The sequence below is a fragment of the Garra rufa genome, chromosome 15 (genome assembly GCF_049309525.1).
Source record: "Garra rufa chromosome 15, GarRuf1.0, whole genome shotgun sequence".
Classification (NCBI taxonomy): Eukaryota; Metazoa; Chordata; class Actinopteri; order Cypriniformes; family Cyprinidae; genus Garra; species Garra rufa.
Window position 1 is genome coordinate 19,290,860 of NC_133375.1, and position 20,849 is coordinate 19,311,708.

A 20,849-nucleotide genomic window follows, 5' to 3' on the forward strand; every position below is an offset into this window, starting at 1 on the left:
ATATATATATATATATATATATATATATATATATATATATATATATATATATATATATATATATATATATATATATATATATATATATATATATATATATATATATATATATATATATATATGTCTTCAGTGTCACGATCCTTCAAAAATATGCTAATTTGCTACTCAAGCAACATTTCCTATTATCAATGTTGTAACCAGTTGTACTGCTTAATATTTTCCTGGAAACTTTTGATACACTGATAAACAGAAAGTACAGAATAACATGTATTTGTTCAATTTAATGCATCCTTATGAATAATAGTAATAATTTCTTTAAAAAAAGATAAATCTTTCCAACCCCAAACTGTACAGTAGTGTATAAGTACAGCGGATAAGTATAGAATCCTCCAGTTAATCTTATAAAACATTTGAGACAGACACCTGTAGTAAACCAGATGACTGTTTTCCTTTCTCATCCCCAGACAGCAGTGATGGCAGCGCCTGGCATGACTCAATCTTTATTCTGAGTCCCTGCTGCGAAAGCTGAAGGGTTGCTGCCACAAACAACATCTTAACCAGTCAAACAGAGGCAAAATGCAAGATACACACTGCTGCTCAGCACTCAGCCGACTGATTCATTCTCCTAGCAGGGCGGCTTTCATCACCAGATGCACAAACACCGAAAAAGGCCTTTAACCATTACTGTGTGTTCAGTGAACTGATAAGCTTATCTTTAGTGGGACTGCAATAACCGTATTGTCAGATGATACTGCCCACTAATAACCTCTAATAATCCTGTATAACCACAATAAAGATTGAAAACCAGAAAAATAAAAGCTCTAATGTGCTGATAGTATCTGACACGATTGCTGCAGAAGACAATTAAACAATATCAGAGAGCTAAAAGTCTTCATTCCTGATGATACTACTAGTAATGGATTGATTGGTAGACAGATTGTAAAGGGTGAAGACTAGTTACAGAAATATCTACTCAAAGAGTTTGAATTCACTTATGGATTCACATTGTAAACAGTTTCAAACCAGGGTTGTAGGAGAAAGAACGGGGTGCTGGAAGACCATATTAATTAATGGAGTTCACTCATGGCAACTGAAAATGCCTTTTGATAAGTCTTTTGTTTGTAGCTGCGTGTTTTGAACAAAGGCTTAGATAAAAGCATATTTGATATGCAGACAAGTGTTTGAAAAGCGCTCTCGGTAGAAAGGAAATGAAAAAGGAGTGAATGGGGGGGAAAAACTTCAAAGATCCAGATGAAACCGACAATTTATTTTGTTTATGTGAAAATCAATGATGAAATGAAACGCAGGCGGAGAGATATATGTTCGGGGGAATTGCAGGATGGATAATATGATACATATACAAGCTTTTAAACTCGTAATAACACACCCAACAGAATCTGAAAGAAGCACATGTGTTATGTGGTCATGTGATATCCACCTACCTCCACAATTGTGGTCTTGGCTGCCTTGCACATGGGCTGGTTGAAGTTTCGTGCCGTTTTCCTGATAAAAAAAAGCACATGCTCAGCATTAAAGTCTGTAAAAGTGACTTCAAACATGCGAAGCTGAGATGAAATGTTATATAGGAAAGCCTAGAGTGTTCTTTCCTTTATTTACAAGGCACTGATGATGAAATATAGTGAAATAAGCCAGAATGACAAGCTATAAAAATCAGTTTGACTATTGTCAAGTCATCATCCATAGCGGTGCCCTCATGCTAAAAAATTTTAACCAAAGCAGAACGAACAAGAGTACGTTATTTTTTATGGAAAAGGAAACAGTGCACCCTTGTGGTAAAACAAAATGCTATACAAAACACTGGAAATAAGAATGTTTTCAAGAGCATTATAGCACACAGAGCTATTTTTATAACACAAATTCCATAATTTTTATTTAATTTGTACAAAAATATTAAGCACCTTTAACTCTTTTCAACATTGATACAACTCGATTCATTTAAATCAACATTGATTTCTAAAGGACCATGTGACACTGAAGACTGGAGTAATAGCTGCAGAAAATTTAGCTTTACCATGAGAAATAAATTACATAAAAAAAGTTATTTTAATTGTAATAATATTCCACAATATTACTGTTTTTCCTGTATTTTTGATCGAATAAAATTGAGGTCAAACGTTTACATACACCTTGCAGAATCCGCAAAATGTTATTTACCAAAATATAAGAGAGGTCATACAAAATGAATGTTTTTTTTTTATTTAGTACTGACCTGAATAAGATATTTCGCATAAAAGATTTTTTTTTTTTACATATGGTCCACAAGAGAAAATAATTTATTAAAATGACACTGTTCAAAAGTTTACATACACATGATTTTTAATACTGTGTTTTTTTTGTTTGTTTGTTTACTGATAGTTGTTAAACAATGACTGTATGATTTTTGATCCATCTTTTCACACTGAGGACAACGGAGGGACTGATGCAACTATTTAAGAAGGTTCAAACGCTCACTGATGTTTCAGAAGGAAACACAATGTATTAAGTACCGAGGGGTGAAAACATTATAAAACATTACAAAGTAAGAAAAATGTACACATCTTCATTTTGTTCAAAAGTTTACACCCCCAGGTCTTAATGCATCGATTTTCCTTCTGGAGCATCAGTGAGCGTTTGACCCTTCTGTAATAGTTGCATATGAATCCATCAGTTGATCTCAGTTTGAAAAGATGGAACTCAAAATCATACAGTCAATGTTAGAAAGGGTTCAAACACACAAAAATGCTGAAAACTGTACAGGACAAACAAGGGACTCATGAACAACTATCACTAAACAACAACAAAAAAACTAAACGCTGTGGATCACTGAGGTAACAATCCAGTATTAAGAAAGTGTATGTAAACTTTTAAATTAGTTATTTTTATAAATTCAACTTTTATTTTCTTTTGCAGACTTTTACTTCTGGTAAAACAATTAACATTTTGCAGATTCTGTAAATGCAACCTAGTTAAGTACATGTCCTCTGAATAGTAGTGGATTAAAAAGGGAATATTTAAAAACACCACTATTATATTCTATTATGTATTTTAGTATTATTTTTAGGACATTATTGTCTGTGGGTTGCATAATGAATAAAATGACTGGGTTTGAAATTACATTCATTTATAAAAGATGCCTTGTATAATATGTTTAAAATGTAATCTAAAATAAGGTTTATGTCTGTTTTTGTCTCCTTTTTCAAAAAGTGTCTCATGTGGCCTTCCCTTCAGTGAAACAGTCTGTGGGATTGTGCTAAATGAAAACAGATAGGTGATAGAAAATATCTATTTTCAGGTTTGGGCAAAACACCAAACACACCAGTGAACATGTGACACTGTACAGTGAAGGAAAACAACTTCTAGCCTGTCTAAACCGAACAACCTGAGGAGAAAAATAGACACTTGTACCTGAAGATGACATTTCCAGCTTTGTCTGCTTTCCAGGCTTTGACCAACGCAAAATCGCCTGTGATGGATTTTTCCATGATGTAGTGCCGGCCATTAAATTCACGCACCTAAAACACGAGAACTTTACATAAATACTATATCTGTCTTTACTGATCAAACTTCAGATATCAGCTGTTTATTGTATCACTCAATAAGACTGAAAGATAAAAGCAGTATCTCTGACCTCTCTGGGTTCACTTGCGATGGCAATGGTGCCGTCCTTGTTGTATTTGATGGGCGAGCCTCCCTCTTGAATGAGTGTGCCATAGCCTGTGGCAGTGAAGAAGGCAGGCACACCTGCGCCTCCGGCCCTGATCCGCTCTGCTAGCGTGCCCTGCCGTTAACACAGAACAATGGGTAAACAAGATCCACCTGATTGGATCTCTTTGGAAGAATGGTGCTATAAAATCTTTAGCATACATATACTTGCCAATAAACTTGCCATTGGGAACAAAGGCAAAGTGTTTAAACTGAAGGTTTGGGTACAGGATGGTCTCACCTGTGGGGTCAATTCCACCTCCAGCTCACCACTGAGATACTGCCTCTCAAACTCCACATTCTCCCCCACATACGACGAGATCATACGCTTGATCTGTTTGGTCTGAAGGAGCAGGCCCAGGCCAAAGTCATCCACTCTGTGTAAACAATACAGAAAATCAAAAACATACACCTAAATATGTCTTCATGCAATGTATTTTAAACCAAACACATGACTGTAAGATGATCATTCTCCATTGACGACCATTCAAAAGTAACCACGTCAGATAAATGTGACCCTGGACCACAAAACCAGTCATAAGGGTCAATGTTTTGAGATTTATTATTATCTAAATAAATAAGCTTTCTATTGATGTATGGTCTGTTAGGATAGGACGATATTGGGCCGAGATACAACTATTTGAATCTCTGGAATCTGAGGGTGCAAAAAAAATCTAAATATTGAGAAAATCGCCTTAAATATTGTCCAATAAAGTTCTTAGCAATGCAGATTACTAATCAAAAATTATGTTTTGATATATTTACAGTATGAAATTTACAAAATATCTTCATGGGAACATGATCTTTACTTAATTTCCTAATGATTTCTGACATAAAAGAAAAATCGATAATTTTGACCCACACAATGTATTTTTGGCTATTGCTATAAATATACTCATGCTACTTAAGACTGTTTTTGTGGTCCAGGGTCACAAATAGGAAGAAATGGACTAGATTATAAACTAAGTCACCTTGTGCAAAGACGGTATAATACTTTATACATTTAGGAAATATTACAATTTTTAAATGTTTTAAGTTTCCTATGCTCACCGCTCACTGAGAGCATTTTGTGCTCTAAATTTCAGTTAAAAAAAACAGTAATATTATAAAACAATATTGCGATTTAAAATAGCTTTTTTCTATTTTAATATATTTTAAAATATAATTTATTCATGTCATGCAAAGCTGAATTTTGAACAGCCATTACTCATTACAGCCATTACAGTTATCAGTGTCACACGATCATTCAGAAGTCATTCTAAAATGCTGATTAGCTGCTCAGGAAACATTTCTGATTATTTCATAAGAACATGATTTATTTGAAATAGATTTTTCGTAACATTTTAATATGTTTTTGTCAATTATTTTAAATTTAATGCACCCTTGCTGAATAAAAGTATTCATTTATTTTTGACTAAATAAATAAATACATCTTACTGACCCCAAACTTTTGAAAACTAGGTTTGAACTTAAAGTTGCAATCTTTCAGTTGCAAATCCACATGGTTAGGCACACCACCCTCAGATACTGAAAAACACATTTCCAGAAAACCATTGTCCAATTTAGGCTGAAATACTGATGGAAAAGTACCACTTATTTTCTAAACAGGTCTAAATCCAGTGTCCAATGGGCATTCTCTAACAAACAGGTCATTAAAATTCAAAACACGCAGAGAATACTGAGACAAAGGCCACACAAGTCATTTTTACAGCAAGAAACATGAAAGATTTCACAGATCTGTTGGACCTCTTTAGTTTGTGTGTGTGTGTGTGTGTGTGTGTGTGTGTGTGTGTGTGTGTGTGTGTGTGTGCGGTTGCTTGGCACCGTTACAGAAGCAGTGACTCAAGACTGATTTTGTCACTCATTGACTAATGGCATGACTTACTGAGACTTAAAATGCACTGAGGTAGAAAAATGTTGGCAATCCCATTTTAAAGGTAGTTAGTGCAATAGAGCAGAACTGGACATTTTTACACTGTTAAAACGAAAGGTGTTCTGGTGAAACATGAGGGGGAAATGTTTGATGAAGTTAATAAAGACGTTTTAGAAGTTCATGCGTATTTTTAGGTTCATTCAATCAACAGGGAGCACAGCACTCTTCATGTCACGACTCATTCACTGGACCGAGAAAGGTTGCAATTAGACACATACTGTGTCATGCCATGTTCTCATTAACTCTCTTCTAATGTGTCTTCTTCACTTTATCTTCAGCCAGAGAAACGACAAAGGCTTTTTAGTGCTTGAACTTCAGCTGGTTTTAAAAGAAAGAATAAAGGAAATCGTTATCTAGGTCATATGTGCTTAGAATTAACTGAGGTAACACCTTAATTTCTGAATTTTATTAAAAGCACAGGAACATAACTAGTGCAAGTTAATATTGAGTCAGACAATATTGCCAGTTATTTAATCTATTTTTGCTCTTCCAGCTCTTCCCTCAAGAAAAAGTGAAGTTAAAGCAAAATCAGTGTAGTTATTGGTGCTGTTTTGTTTTTTGAATGAATCAGTTATTTTGAGCAAATGTTTAATTGAATGATTCACTCAGAAAGACAGGCTATGTATAAAATCAGCCCTTACACACGTATACTGTGAACTATTTGAGAGTATAACAATTTGTAGTGGTGTCCGAAACCAAATTTGAGTCATTCAGTCCCATTATGCACCAATTTAATAACTGATGGACATTCATAAGCTAGCTGTTAATTCACATGCACTGTGAGGGTGGCACCCAGAATTCCCAGTATTCGCCAGCAGATGGCATCCATAGCACTTGTGCCGCACTCAGCGTCCAAATTCGCTCACTCATTTTTATTCACTCCTTCAAGTACGTTAGGTCTGTGTCCGAAAGCTGAAGTTCCAAGGAACGCGTCAAGGCACATCTAAATCCAATGTCAGCTTCACTTCCTGTCTCTTGAGATACCTTCATCTGACCAATTTTTGAAAGCAGCATAAACGTATCCTTCACTGCCTTTGATATCCCACAATCCTGTGCATTCGATTCTGTGATAGTTAAGCTATAAAAATAAAGATAAAGATGGCATGTTGTGTTTATTGGTCAGTTTGTAAATGTATGTTTCTAATAAACATATTGCACTTTTTATGTTACTGCTAGGGAGAAATCAGCACTACAGAAATTAAATATTCACTTAGTTTTCACCAAAGTTTGTTACATTTTGTTTTAGGTCGTTAAACCGTTACACTGCCTCAGAAGCATCTCTGAAATCAGTTTTGTGTGCGAACGCTGCCTGCAAAGTCATTGCCTGATAAGCCTTTAGACGCAGCCTATATCAGTGGAGTAACAGAAATGCAACAGTCACATGCTTTGTTCCTGAATCAGTTGAATGAATCATTCAATGACTTATAACCAGAATCACTTTTCCATAGAAGCCTGTCTCTGCCACTAAATTTTAAAAGTGAAAAAATGTAATTGCGACTTTTTATCTCACAATTCTGACTTTTTTTACTTGCAACTGCAAGTTTATATCTCACAAATCTGAAAAAAAAGTCAGATTTGAGAGATTATATACACAACTCAATTGTAAACAATTGCGAGTTTATCTCTGAGAAAAAAAATCCAAATTGTGAGAAAAAAAAGTCATAATTGCATGACACAAATTCGCAATTGCGAGAAAAAGGTTATTGCGAGTTTATATCATGCAATTCAGACTTTACAACTTACAAGTTCATACTCTCAATCCTGAGAAAAAAAGCCTGAATTGTGAGTTTATATCATGCAGCTATGACGTTATAACTGGCAATTGCGGGTTTATATATCACAATATTGGGAAAAAAGTCCAAATTATATGTCATGACTGTCAGAATTGTGGGAATAAACTTTTTTTTTTATTCAGTTGCATAAATGGGATTCCATACTTCCATTCATCATCTATACAATGTAACCTGCAGAAAAAGTAACCCCACCACTAATACACCGACTGACAGTCTGGATCATGCAAGCACAGACAAGTGAAGTGATTCAGACTTTATTGAAAAGTCCCAGTGCTGTAGGATCTTAAAATCAACACTCTTGAAATACTTTGCGGCCAATCAGATTCAAGGCACGTAATCAACTTTTGTATAATTATCCATATACTACTGCTGCAGGGCTACAGCAGCTCTTTCCACTTCAACAATAGTCTGTAACCAGATAATACACATTCGCCAATACCTACTTCCGAACAAGTCAGTACACCATTTCTAAGTAATGAGCAGTACGTTTAAAGTATTAGCAGGGGTTGTTGATGGAAAAAAGTTGCATAGAAACAGCGTCCTTCTGTGCGAGCAAAGCGTGCTAATGCCAAGCACTGATGTGACGCTGGTTTCACATTACAATCTCACTGAGCAGTGTCTCTGTGGTAGACCAAAAGATTTTCACCACAGAGATTCAGAACTCGCAGAACAAGGTTTGAGACAACAAACGATGTTGTCAAGAGCAGCAAAATTCAAAGAGTCAGACAGGAAGGAAACAAACTTCAAGAAGGGAGTTGAGAAATTTATATTTAAAACAGGTCAAAACTTCCCTTGAGGTTTTCCAAAAACTAACTTTGGAAAAAAGCCAGATCTATTGAGCTAAAAAGGGTACTTGTATATAGTGTGTGTGTATAGTCTTATTTAAACCTGACTAGAATGATTAGAATGAACTTTATCACTTTCTTCAACCATCTTCAGCTGCAACCCACACTGGCTTCGCTCTCTGGTCACGATAGAAATAGAAAAAGACCCAAAATAACATAACCGGCCCACTTTCAGAACTTACACAAAGATATAGTCATAGACAACCAACCTGGGAAAATGCCAGAACAGAGAGGCCTATACATAGTGTCAAGTCACATGTTCAGAGCAGCTGCAACATAGCAGCAATAAACCAAACGCCAATGTGCAACAAGAAACAGCCTGTACAACTAACTGTTAAAATTCAAATTTAAAAAAATGTTTTACTCCTTCTTAGAAGGAAGTTTGATTATTAATTTCCTTGTGTTGACTCTTCTGCATTTGCCAGTATGCCTAGACCCTACTTGACAGATTAATCTTGTTTATCCTGTCTGAGAAAAGGGTGGTGTAATTCTTCACACTGGTAATCTCTTTCTATTTGTGATCTGTTGTGCACACATTCTCATCATCGTTTAAAGGAGAAATTCTTGTAGCGACATCTAGAGAACATTTAAGGTTATGGAGTTGTGACCTAAGATGTTTACATAGAGCAGGGGTGCGCAAACTCAGTTCGGGAGGGCCAGTGTCCTGCAGAGTTTAGCTCTAACTTGCCTCAACACACCTGCCGGAAAGTTTCTAACACGCCTAGTTAGAGCTTGATTAGCTAGTTCAGGTTTGTCTAACTGGGGTTGGAGATAAACTGACTGCAGTTGTTATTTTGCAATCTCTTTTTACATCTCAACTCACAGAACCAATACAATATAAAAAGCCCTAACTAACAAAAAATAATCGTCATTTTTATCCTTCCATTCAAATATTGTGCTGCTAACATCATTATTAGCTTTAAATTGTCAATGCTGGGAAATGACCACGGTAGACGTTTCACGTCGGGTGGTTCTTGGTCTCCACATCATGCATTAAAATCATTTAATGCACAGCTAGCCTGCAATATACCTTACATATAAGCTGTTTCTGTTGTTTGCATGTGTCACAAAGTACAGAAGGTCAGTGTTAGGCCTACTAGTGGAGTAATAAAGAGTAAGTGCTCGAATTCAGAGTAATCGCAGTTTTTGGCTGGGTTTAAGCTGTTCTTTACGTCTAAAAAGGCTTACCCTGCATTATTGCTGACAGCAGTCAGGCTCTTAACTCCTGTCTTCAGCAAACTGTTGATCAGATTTTCTGGAATACCGCACAGGCCAAAGCCTGTGAATGAGAGGAAAGGATATTAAAGAATTTAAAAAATGACTGACATTCTCATAAAAGACATTTACATATAGTCCACAAGAGAAAATAATATTGAAGTTATAAAAATAACCCCGTTTCAAAAGTTTAAAGACACTTGATTCTTATTACTGTGTTGTTACCTGAGTGATCCACAGCTGCTTTTTTTTTTTAAGTGATAGCTATCCATGAGTCCTGAACAGTTAAACTGCCTCTGTTTTTCAGAAAAATCTTTCAGGTCCCACAAATTCTTTGGTTTTTCAGCAATTTTGTGTATTTGAACCTATTCCAACAATGACTATAGGATTTTGAGACCCATCTTTTCACACCGAGGACAACAGAGGGACACATATGCAACTATAACAGAAGGTTCAACACTCACTGATGCTTCAGATGGAAACACAATGCATTAAGGGTGGGTTGACAAATTTTTGAATTTGAAGATCACCGTAAATTTAACTGTTTTTGTCTTCTGGGAAACATGCAAGTATTTTCTGTAGCTTCTGATTTTTTCTTATTTGGCCTAAATATATATTTTTTTCATTTAGTACTGCCCCTAACTGAAAAAAAAAATATATATATATTTAGGCAAAATAAGAAAAATGTACACATCTTTATTCTGTTCAAAAGTTTACACCCATCCCATGGCTCTTAATGCACCATGTTTCCATCTGAAGCATCTGTGAGCATTTGAACCTTCTGTAATAGTTACATATGTGTCCCTCAGTTGGCCTCGGTGTAAAAAGTTGCATCTCAAAACCAATAAAAAAATAACATGCATTTTGTACGATCCCTCTTATTTTGGTAAAATAATTAACATTTTTGCAGATTCTGAATGTAAACTTTTGACATCGTTTTCAAAAGCCTATGTTTTCACAGTCCACACTAGAACACAAAAAAACTCATTTTCAAATTCATCTACTTTGGATAAAAATGGCCAAAATTGAGAGAAAAAGATGCGTTTCGAACAAAAATGTATTAGTGTGGACAAGGCCTATGTCTCCCTCATTTAACACACATGATTCAACTCATCAGCTCATTAGTAGAGACTGAAAAACTTGAATTGGATCTGACCGACCTATAAGGGAGACGTACAAAATGTGCAGTGGTTAAGGGTCCCCAGGACAGGTTTGAGAATCACTGGTCTAAGTAATAAGCAGACAGTTACTCATAAAGGATGAGTTGATGATAAATCATAACGTTACCTCCCACAAGAATAGTAGCTCCATTAGGAATATCTTTGACTGCGTCTAGCGGGTTGGAATAAAAATGACCAGACCGTTGACTTGAAGTGGAAAAGTAACAGCCACACGTCTGCCAACAACAAACATTAACCAGAATGAATGAAGTAGATTGAACAAACAAAAACAAACACTAAAGGCAATAACTTTAAAGCATAGAAATCACAGCCAATAAACCTGTACCACAATGAAAACCTTCCAGCTTCCTGTCAATCTCCTACCTAATTTTCCGTGGAATAAAATCAAGTGTTTGTACAATTACGTAGCAGTTTGATGAATACAGCCTAGTGGAATACAAATACTATAAAGATCAGTGGCTGACATTTCCATTCACAAGTACTGCGTCTCTTAGGATGTTAACCATTTACAGTGGAATCCTAAATTATGCATAGAAAATTGAATTAAAATAAATGTCAAATAAGATCTATGTCCTTGGTCAACTACAACAGTTTGACATTTTCCCAAGCTGACATGCACATGCTAAATAAACCCTGGGAGTCCAGACAAGACGTCCATTTCATCTATATCTTTATTTGTTGACACAACAGTGCATTTGACCTCACAAATGCTCCACCTAAGGATGAGGAAGCAAATGAACAGTAAATAATTCATTTGTTTCGGTTCGGTTTGTATATATGGAAGTCTTTAGTATTACCAAATAATAAAAAGACAAACATACTGAGTTATAGTAATGATCCAAAGACCATAATATATAAACCATGTATGGGCATCACCACTCAATCATTCTTATGCTCTGACTGCATTCAGAACAACTGGCATACAGAAGAACTGGATAACCTCACAGCCACATGACACATAGCATGAGACTCTGTCATAACTATATGACTTTAAAACCCAGGCTTAGCGGTCAGGGTTTAGAGAATTCCTATCCTTGTTCTGATAACTACTTATTATAGCAGTCTAATTCACATGTTGTATGATCGGTATAATAAGCCAAAACTGGTGGGTGGAACAAAAAGGGAGGCGTGTGAGTAGGAGAGAGTAGAGTTAGGTTACTGTTGGTCAAAGAATATTGTTGGCAAGGCTATCAAGTTAGAATCCTAATTTTGAAAACGAGCATTTTCATGGAAGTTATTGATCAAATATTAAGAGGTTTACGCCTTATGATAGAACTGCTTAGTGACCATGTGTTTCTAGGTCAACACTAAAACAAATATATGAAAATATGTGACTCTGAAAATCAAGGTCAAATATATGATGATAGTCTTTAAATGGTTTGCTGGAAAAAAACACAATGCAGTACAAAATGATTAGCTGTATTAGTCTCTGAGATATATACAATTACACAAGCTTTTCATTCAAATAGACATATAAGCATTGAAACATCTTTATTTTACACTCATGCACACACATCATATACATGACTATTTATAGCCTTCTATTCTAACACGGTCTGCATGTCCATCATCGCCATGCAATAGAAAGTGGGGGCAAAAGAGAATCACCAACCGGTTTAACATCATGCAAAAATTCGGATGCACCGTCTTTTTGTTTGTAAACACTGACCTTGGCAACGGAGAACCGCGAGATGTTCGTCTTGATCGTCGCTGTCACGTTCCTGATGATCACGTTCTCCACTCTGGACAGAGCTTTGAGACTCGCCATGTCTGTAAATTACAGGCCTAATATTGTGTATAGTGAATGATGGTGACAGTATGCCCTCGTTGATCTCAGAGAGGCGGGATGAAGTAAGCGAAGGAGTGTTGGGGGCTCGATTTGCTTATTTGCATTTAACCCTCTCAGCGCCATCTAGAAACTTCCGATTCATTCTTATGAGCCGGATCTTTTTTAATTTGTCGGTTGTTCACTATCTCAGTCTGAACGATTCGTTCACGAATCGTAATGAATCTTTCAGAGAGGTACAACGCAGGTGAATCACTTAGAACCGATGAATCGTTCTTTGAGGTGATTCTTTAAAATGAACTGTTCGAAAGAATCGGTTCGCGGAAATGAATCGGACTCCCATTCATCACTCCTGCTAATATTTTAATCCACAGTTCTCAAACACACACTAGTATTATGGGGGTAATTTGGCTAAGGGTGGACAAGTAAACTATCACTTTGGCGAAAGCGCCAGGCGTGAAGTTTATGAATGAAATGAAAGAACAAAACAGCCCTGTAATCCTCTGCACGTGAGTAATCGCGCGCTCATCACGTGACTGTCGTTTGCAGTCATGGCCGACGACTACAGACGAAGCGTCGAGCTGGAGAGGAGGATTTTTGAGTTAGATAACAAGTGTGCCACTCTTCGGACGGAGAAACCAGGTAACTGGGAATCATGTCATCAGTTGCGCAAAACCAGCCTCGCGTTGTTATAGAAAATACACGTTCATTGGCAGAATCAGCCCGGTGTTGTCATCGCTAGCTAGTTAGCTTAGCCGCTCTGCGTTAGCATTCCTGCGAATCACAACAAACATTTTCCTGTCCTGCTATCACCCCGTTTATACGGCAAATGTTTGACTAACTAGTTTACACGAACACAATAGTACTTATACTAAACCGCAAGCCGACGTAAAAGGTAAAGCATCATTATTGCGTTCTGTATTTTTTTACATTTTTGGCAAGCTAGTTAGGTACAGTTTGCATAAACTGAGGAGTGAAGTCGCATGTGGTCAAGCAATGATACAGATCACAACGCACTTATAATATCAAACACAACATGCGTAGTTATAGTTATTCTGCAATGTTATGATACGACCTCAAATTAAATAAAAATTTAACAGACTGTCAAAACCTTTTAGCAGAATTATTCTGTAAATATTTTGCCTACTTTAGCCAGACAAAAGGTCACGGAAATGGACACAGGTGCATGATCAAATGATCACATTTCTGTGTTGATTATTTACTTGTAGTCTAAAATTCTGAAGATTATTGCACTGTTTCTGTAGAGGCACTTTCGTTTTAGGACCTGTCAGTCATAATGAATTCTGATCTTTGTATGTTTCAGTTGAAAGATTCTCAGCAGGGATGGTGTAATACGAATAAAACAGAGGCCATACGCAAGGGCTTTAAAACAAGCTCTTTTCTTATAGTTCTATGTTGATTTTACAGAGGTAGTTTCCTCTTTGTCATTGTGATGTAAAATGTTGCAATACCAAAAGCTGTCCTTAGGTTTCAGGTTTGCATGCATGAAATAAGTGTAATCATTTTTAGATTTTTTTTTTTTTTTTTAAGATTTTTAAAGGCCAGTACTTTGTTGGAACAATATATACACTCTGCGGCTTCTCTTTTACCACAAACTGTAAATTCTGGTGCTGCAAGTTTTTGAACAGTAAGATTTTTAATGTTTTTTTTTAAAGAAGTCTCTTCTGCTCACCTTATCTAAAATTCAAATCTTTTTTTAACATTATAAATGTTTTTCTCATCCCTTTTGATAAATTTAAAGCGTCATTGCTAGATAAAAGTATTGTTTTCTATAATGGCCAAATGCTGATCTTTCTATCTTTTTTTTCTTCTAAAGAATCCTGAAAAAAAGACTGGAGAAATTATGCTAAAATTTATATTTGATCACAGGAATATGTTACATTTTAAATGTATACAAATAGAGAGCAGTTACTACTTTGGATCAAACAAATGCAGGCTTGGTGAGCAGAAGAGACTTCTTTAAAAAAAACATATAAAAATCTTACTGTTCAAATACTTTTGACGAGTCGTATATGAAATATTAACATTTTTATTTTCCTTCCTAGATGATGACTACCTACAGAATGCATCTTCCATACTAGACAAGTTGAAAACCTATTATAGACATGGAGGAGAGAGCAGCAGCCTCCCTAAACTGCTGCAGGATTATACACAGGTACTTTACATAACTCGGCTCTCACCCTGCAACATTCCCTCAAGCATAGCATAATTATAAATTAACAGGTTGAATGTTTGAATAATAGGGTTAATAACATGAAAATATTGTGTCAAGTGTTTTGTTTGCATAACAGTTTTTTTTTTTACAGATAAGTCTTTGTTAATTCATTTAACATTTGCAATATGGTATAATGGCAGTTAATAAACTTTCAAAAGACCTGGCGCTGCATATCAAGTCAAGTTATGCCTTTGTTGCACATTCTACAGACTCACGGTTTCAAAGCAGTTCACAACGAATACCTCATGTTTATGTCACATTGTTATTGATTTGTAGTATTGTTTTTGATGGTTCTAAAAGTGCATCTTTATAAATGAGCAACTGAAAGAAAGAAAATAACAATTTCCACATTATTCAATAGGTTTTCTAGTTAAACAATAAACTCTATTTGGCATTTAATTCCAGCCTCTCACAGAAACGAAAGACTAAGGGGCATTTCACATGGAATGTGTTTTTGTGTCTAAAAACGCAAGATGCAGTATTAAGGAATGGTTTTATGAAAGCGCAGCACTGAATGCCTCCTCCACCATTTTGTCATTAAATTAAAAAATTGCCATGCCAACTTGCTACTGTAAACAAACAAAATCGTGTTGCCATGCATCCAGAGTCTTCTGATTGGTCCACTGTTTTGAAACTGAAATTTATGAGTGGTGCTGCATGTAAAAGTAAAAAATGTGGCTCATGTGCAAGACATGGCAAGAGGCGTGAAATAATTTAGTATGTGTTTACATAGAAAAACAATAGTAAAGTAGTGTGTTAAAATGGAAAAAAAACGTGTTCTGTTTGAACAGCCCCTAAAAACATTATTTAAAGGATTAGTTTATTCCTGAATTAAATTTCTTTGATAATTTACTCACCAGATGTTCATGTCTGTCTTTCTTCAGTCAAACAGAAACTAAGGTTTTTGAGGAAAACAGTCCAGAATTGTTGAGGATCAGTGGGGTTGAAGCTTTAAATTGCAGTTTCAATGCAGCTTTAAAGGGCTATACATGATCCCAGCTAAGAAATAAGGGTCTTATCTAGCAAAATTTACTTTTTGACCACAAATGTTCGTCTTGCACTAGCACTGCGATACATGTCTACGACTTCACGCAGTACTTAATTAAGTTGGAAAGGTCACATGTGGTTAGTTCTTCACCTGTATACTTCAGTTCAAAAAGGTAGGGTAGCACGAAAAACTCTTTCTCTTTTTCTCTTCCAATATCAAAATTGTCCACTAGGGTTGGGTCGATAGACGATGCCATCGTCCATCGCCGATGCTGAGCCGGCATCGTGATCCTCCGCCCCGCCTCAGCAGCAACCCGCTCGTGAAAAACACACACTTAATCACACTATATAGCCAAATTAAATGCATGCTTTCAATTTCTGCATCTTTACTTATTTTATTATTATTATTATTAAGAGGAAATATTAACAAGGACGTTGTTAGCGATCACAATACAAATTACAGTGAACTCCAAACGAATTACACAAACTAGTTTGTTTACGTTAATAAATGAGGCATAGAAAAAATCTAAATAATTTTAATTAAATTAGATTAAATAAACTACACCAAATATGCCTTTTTCATGGTTTTACCATAACGAACAGAGCTTGGAACAAAAAACAAGAGAATATATTTTTTTTCAATCGAAATACGAACGTACAATACAAAGCCTAGTATACATTATAAATAACAGTTTATCATTCAAATACATTGGGAATATGGAAACACTTGGATTTGTGCCGAATTAGAGGTACGTGAGCCCAACGCCTGCTATTTTTAGTTTCGCTTTGTTTTAGTTTCTTAACTTTATATATTTTGTTTCATTCCTGTTCAGTTCTGAATTCCGTTACGTTTAAATGATTCGTTTTGGAGTCAGGGTAACTAACTTATAGCTATGTTTATAGTGTTTATAATGTTAATACATAATAATATTTCGCTTGATTTGGTATTATTTCTGATATTACACTTTCTCTCTAAACATTCCGCTGCTCATTAAATGCATTTGGAGAGAGTGGGTTAAGAAGTAAGCAGTCAATGAGAGCGATTTTGAACTTAAAGCTGACTGATCGGAAATATGTTAAGGACCAACACACATCCTCCAAATACATCTACATAAACCCGCGCTTGCTCTGTCTCTTATGCACGCCCGCACTGTCACGATCTAATGCACTTGTTAATGCCGGATCTTTAAAAATCCAGCTCAAATTAAGCACTGGTGGAAACATAGGTTACAATTAATTAATTCGTTATGAATTATTTAACAACAACCATCCCTCACCCCCGCCGACGGTGCCATCGTCCATCGCGATGTTTCACATTGGACATCGTACGATGCCAAATTGGTCAACATCGCCCAACCCTATCGTCCACATTGCTGTTTTACTTTTGTTGTAAAAGGTGTTTGACTTTCTTTGCACTCCTACTTTGTAAACACTTGGTCAGTACTTCCACCTACGTCATGCGCCACATTTCCAACGTGACTACGTAATGCGTGAAGTTGTGAACACTCAGCTAGAGCAACATGAGCATTTGTGGTTAAAAAGTATCGAATTTAAATTTTTTTTAGAAAATGGCTTTCTCAGCTGGATCCTTTGAAGCTGCAATTTGAACCTTCAATCCGCTGATCCCATTGAAGTCCACTATATGGAGAAAAATCCTGGAATGTTTTCCTCAAAAAATATTTCTTTTCATTTCAAAAACTAGATACCTCATGTTAGATGTAATGCTCATATGGCCCACTGTTTTACCTACTTTCTACAGGTTGTCTTGGACATTACATTCTATGAGGAAAACAAGCTTGTAGATCAGGAGTTTCCTGAGGACACTTCCCCTTTTAAAATACAGCAGTTACTACAGGACTTGACAGAGCCAGAGGTGTTAGCAGGACGCCTGGTACCTGCACAAGAGGTGCTGTATTTCTGTTTCTGTTTAAAATCTTTGTGGAAAAATTAGTTTTATTATTTGCTGTTGATTCTCCCACTGGGTAATAGTTTAGGTTACAGACCACCTGTGCCATTTGGAAATGCGCAGTAATCATTCCATCATTTTTTATGACTTTACATGTGGGTGTTAACAGACATAGAAAAATATAGACCTGAAGGTTTTAATTTATGCTATTTTAATTGGCATAGACTGAATAAGATTAGAAAGCTGTTCTGTGAGTAACTGTAGTGTTATGCTGTGTTTTGTTTCAGGTGCAGTCTGTGCTGGGCCTGGAGCTGCTGGAGTGCCTATACTGGAGGCGTGGGGCATTATTATATATGTACTGCCACACACTACACCAGCGCAAGCAATGGATCAAGAAGAACAAAGCCACATTCCTTAAGGTTCTTTCCCCAACCTCTCACTCCACAGTGCCAGTTTTAGTGGCCATGACTTGAGTAAGTGTTGCAATGCTCCATGTCTTCACAGTGTCTTCAAGAAGGTGTGCGTTACCTTATGAGAATGTTGCAAGTGAGGAACTCAGTCAAGCTGAACGATGGTGTGGTTTTTCATGACTCTGCAACCGCCAATTTTCTGGCAGAAGGTACATCTTTCCAAATGTACTTTCTGATGTAAAACTAAAAGGCCAATGATTGATTTCTTTCAAGTTTTGTTTGGAATTCGAGAGCTGAAAACTCCACACATGCAAGTCATTGTGCACACATTATTCACTGACTTCAGACTGTGTCTCTGTGTGTGACACATCAGGCATCTGTCATTAATTAGTCACCCTCATGTCGTTCCAAACCCGTTAGACCTTCATTCATCTTCGTTCAAATGTTTTGGATGAAATCCAAGAGCTTTCTGACCCTGCATAGACAGCAACACAACTGACATGTTCAAGGGTCAGAAAGGTAGTAAGAACATTGTTAAAATAGTCCATGTGACAACAGTGGTTCAGCCTTAATTTTATGAAGCTACCAGAATAGTTTTTGTGGTACTGTTGTGAACCCGTGTGTAAGACTGATACTGAATAAAGCCATTATTCTTGTTTTCTTTTCACACAAAAAGTATTGGCATAGCTTCATAAAGCTACGGTTGGAGCTGATGTCACGTGGAGTATTTTAATGATGTTCTTTCTACCTTTTAATTCATCCTAAAACCAAGAATAACATTATTTTTCAAGAATAAGATTTTTACTCATCTAAATAAAATGTTTGTAATGAGTGTGTATTTATATTCCTGTTAAAACTAATTTAACTTTTTTCCCCCATTAGGTATCTTTTCTGATACTCACTTGCTTACAATGATGTACATTGGTGAGATGTGTTTCTGGGCAGTGAAATATGAGGACTGCAGCATGGACACCACAGAGCGCAAAGAGGACAGGCTTCATTTCCGAGATATTGGCACACAAATCCTCCATAAGTACGTCCTGGCATGTGAGGGGCCACTTCAGGGTCAGGGCTGGAACACAGAGAATGCCAAGGAGATCCTTAGTATTTTACAGTAAACCTGGAGAGAGCTTTTAGGAGAGGAGATTCACAAAATGTCATTGTTCTGAAGCTAGCAAAAAAAGTAAACACAAACAAACATACAAACAAAAAAGATTAAAAAAGAGAATACTGAAAACAAAAAACGGCACTTATCTTCCGGTCCAGATTGGTTTTCTGGATGTGTGTTTTCGCTGAGAATGTGGAATAATACTTCTAATGTAAAATATAAACAAATAACTATTTGTTTAAGGAAAAAAGAATTCCAGCTGAGAAACATCACAACTTTTTATTTATTTTAATTTTTATTTATTTATTTTTAATTAATTACATTTATATATGTCATTTATATATGTTAAAAAGAAATGGTACAAAAGAGGGTAAACATGCAGGTATATGTTGCATATTTAAGTATTCGTGACCATTTTTAAGTATGGACCTTTTCTTTTTAATAACATCATTGTATATGACACCTCTTCTGCTCACTTATTAAAAGTTGCATCTTTATTCCTTTCATTGACCAGATGTAATGTTCAGAGATGGGAATTTGGATATTTTGATAGTATACTTTTAAAAAGCTAAACTTTTTGGTCATGTTCTTTTTAAAATGAAGTTCTTTTTTTTTTTTCTCTCTTTTTTTTATGTCTTCATTGAAATAAATTTTGGGTTAAGAAATGTTGAAACATCAATGTCTGAGTGATATTTTGGTTTCACATTTATGAGAGTATTAACAGATAAACTTCAGGTTGTACCTATATTTTATATTCCTATTGCTAACCTTTTAATGTATCATGAACACTAATATCCTCCATTTAAGCTTCAAAGTGAAACAATTAAAAAAGCATTATGAGTTAATTAACAGCCCAGCCCACTAGTTCAGGCAAGTGCAAACACATGTGCTGGTGTAGTATTCATAAGACAAGATTTATTTGACAAAAACCACCTTACATTTCTATCTGTTTTGAGGTTAATGGCAGGACTACATAATGTTAGTGGCCTTTTAATATAATTTTGCTTGTTAAAATAAATCATATGCTTATCCAAAGTAAACTTTCAGAGAAAAGTTGACAAATTGGTGTTTGTGAGTAACATGTTTTCTGCAAAATCTTGAAAAAATATTGACTTTAATTACAATCTATAGGTAACAGGGGCACTAGAATAACAATATTTAAGTAGGTTAACTTCTTTTCAGTGTTCTTATGAAAGATTAGGAGTGATACTTGAAATTGACAAATTGATAGACATTTAAAACAATTAAATTCATCTTTTAAATGTAATTAAATTATTGAAATTGAAAAATAACTAGACATTTAAAACTGTCTGTTTACTTGATGTCATAAAAATATAGTTTTGTCCATTTAAAGTTTGGTAACACTTTACCATAAGGTTCATTAATTAACATGAACTAAGAATGAAGTTAATGATAATTTCATGTATTAATGCATTGTTAATCAAATTTACAAGTTGTGTTTGTTAACATTAGTTAATGCACTGTGAACAAACAATTAGCGACTGTTTTTATTAAGATGAACAAATAGTGTAATGTATTCATTGTTCGTACATTATCTAATGTTAACAAATGACACCTTATTGTAAAGTGTTACCATTTTATTTTTACGTGTCACTCCTAATCCTCCATATGTCCTCCCAAAAACTGAACGTTATTTAACTTGCTTTATTCTGTTGTAGTCTGGCGGTGCCAATTTCCAGAACTACAATTCCCACAATGCAGTACTGTGCGTGCGCCTATGAAAACA

The 20,849-nt window shown here is 35.6% G+C and overlaps 2 protein-coding genes across 2 annotated transcripts in view; one reads left to right on the top strand and one right to left on the bottom strand.

Annotated features, from left to right (window-relative positions):
• Nucleotides 1-12,565, bottom strand: part of LOC141287678 (succinyl-CoA:3-ketoacid coenzyme A transferase 1, mitochondrial-like) — a 65,081-nt gene extending 52,516 nt beyond the window's left edge. Inside the window, exons 1-7 of the mRNA XM_073819822.1 lie at nt 12,339-12,565; nt 10,776-10,884; nt 9,462-9,552; nt 3,944-4,079; nt 3,629-3,778; nt 3,406-3,512; nt 1,443-1,503 (exon numbers count right to left, since the gene is read on the bottom strand). Of these exons, the coding sequence (XP_073675923.1) occupies nt 1,443-1,503; nt 3,406-3,512; nt 3,629-3,778; nt 3,944-4,079; nt 9,462-9,552; nt 10,776-10,884; nt 12,339-12,437 (753 nt within the window). The 5' untranslated portion in view covers nt 12,438-12,565. The remainder of the gene's footprint in view (nt 1-1,442; nt 1,504-3,405; nt 3,513-3,628; nt 3,779-3,943; nt 4,080-9,461; nt 9,553-10,775; nt 10,885-12,338) is intronic.
• Nucleotides 12,566-12,880: 315 nt separating this feature from the next.
• On the top strand, nt 12,881-19,767 carry LOC141287381 (RAB7A-interacting MON1-CCZ1 complex subunit 1). Its single transcript, XM_073819515.1, has 6 exons — nt 12,881-13,097; nt 14,522-14,631; nt 17,438-17,584; nt 17,872-18,003; nt 18,089-18,203; nt 18,877-19,767. Exons 1-6 carry the CDS (start codon nt 13,007-13,009, stop codon nt 19,110-19,112), a joined length of 831 nt encoding a protein of 276 aa, XP_073675616.1. The 5' UTR covers nt 12,881-13,006; the 3' UTR covers nt 19,113-19,767.
• Nucleotides 19,768-20,849: the final 1,082 nt, after the last annotated feature.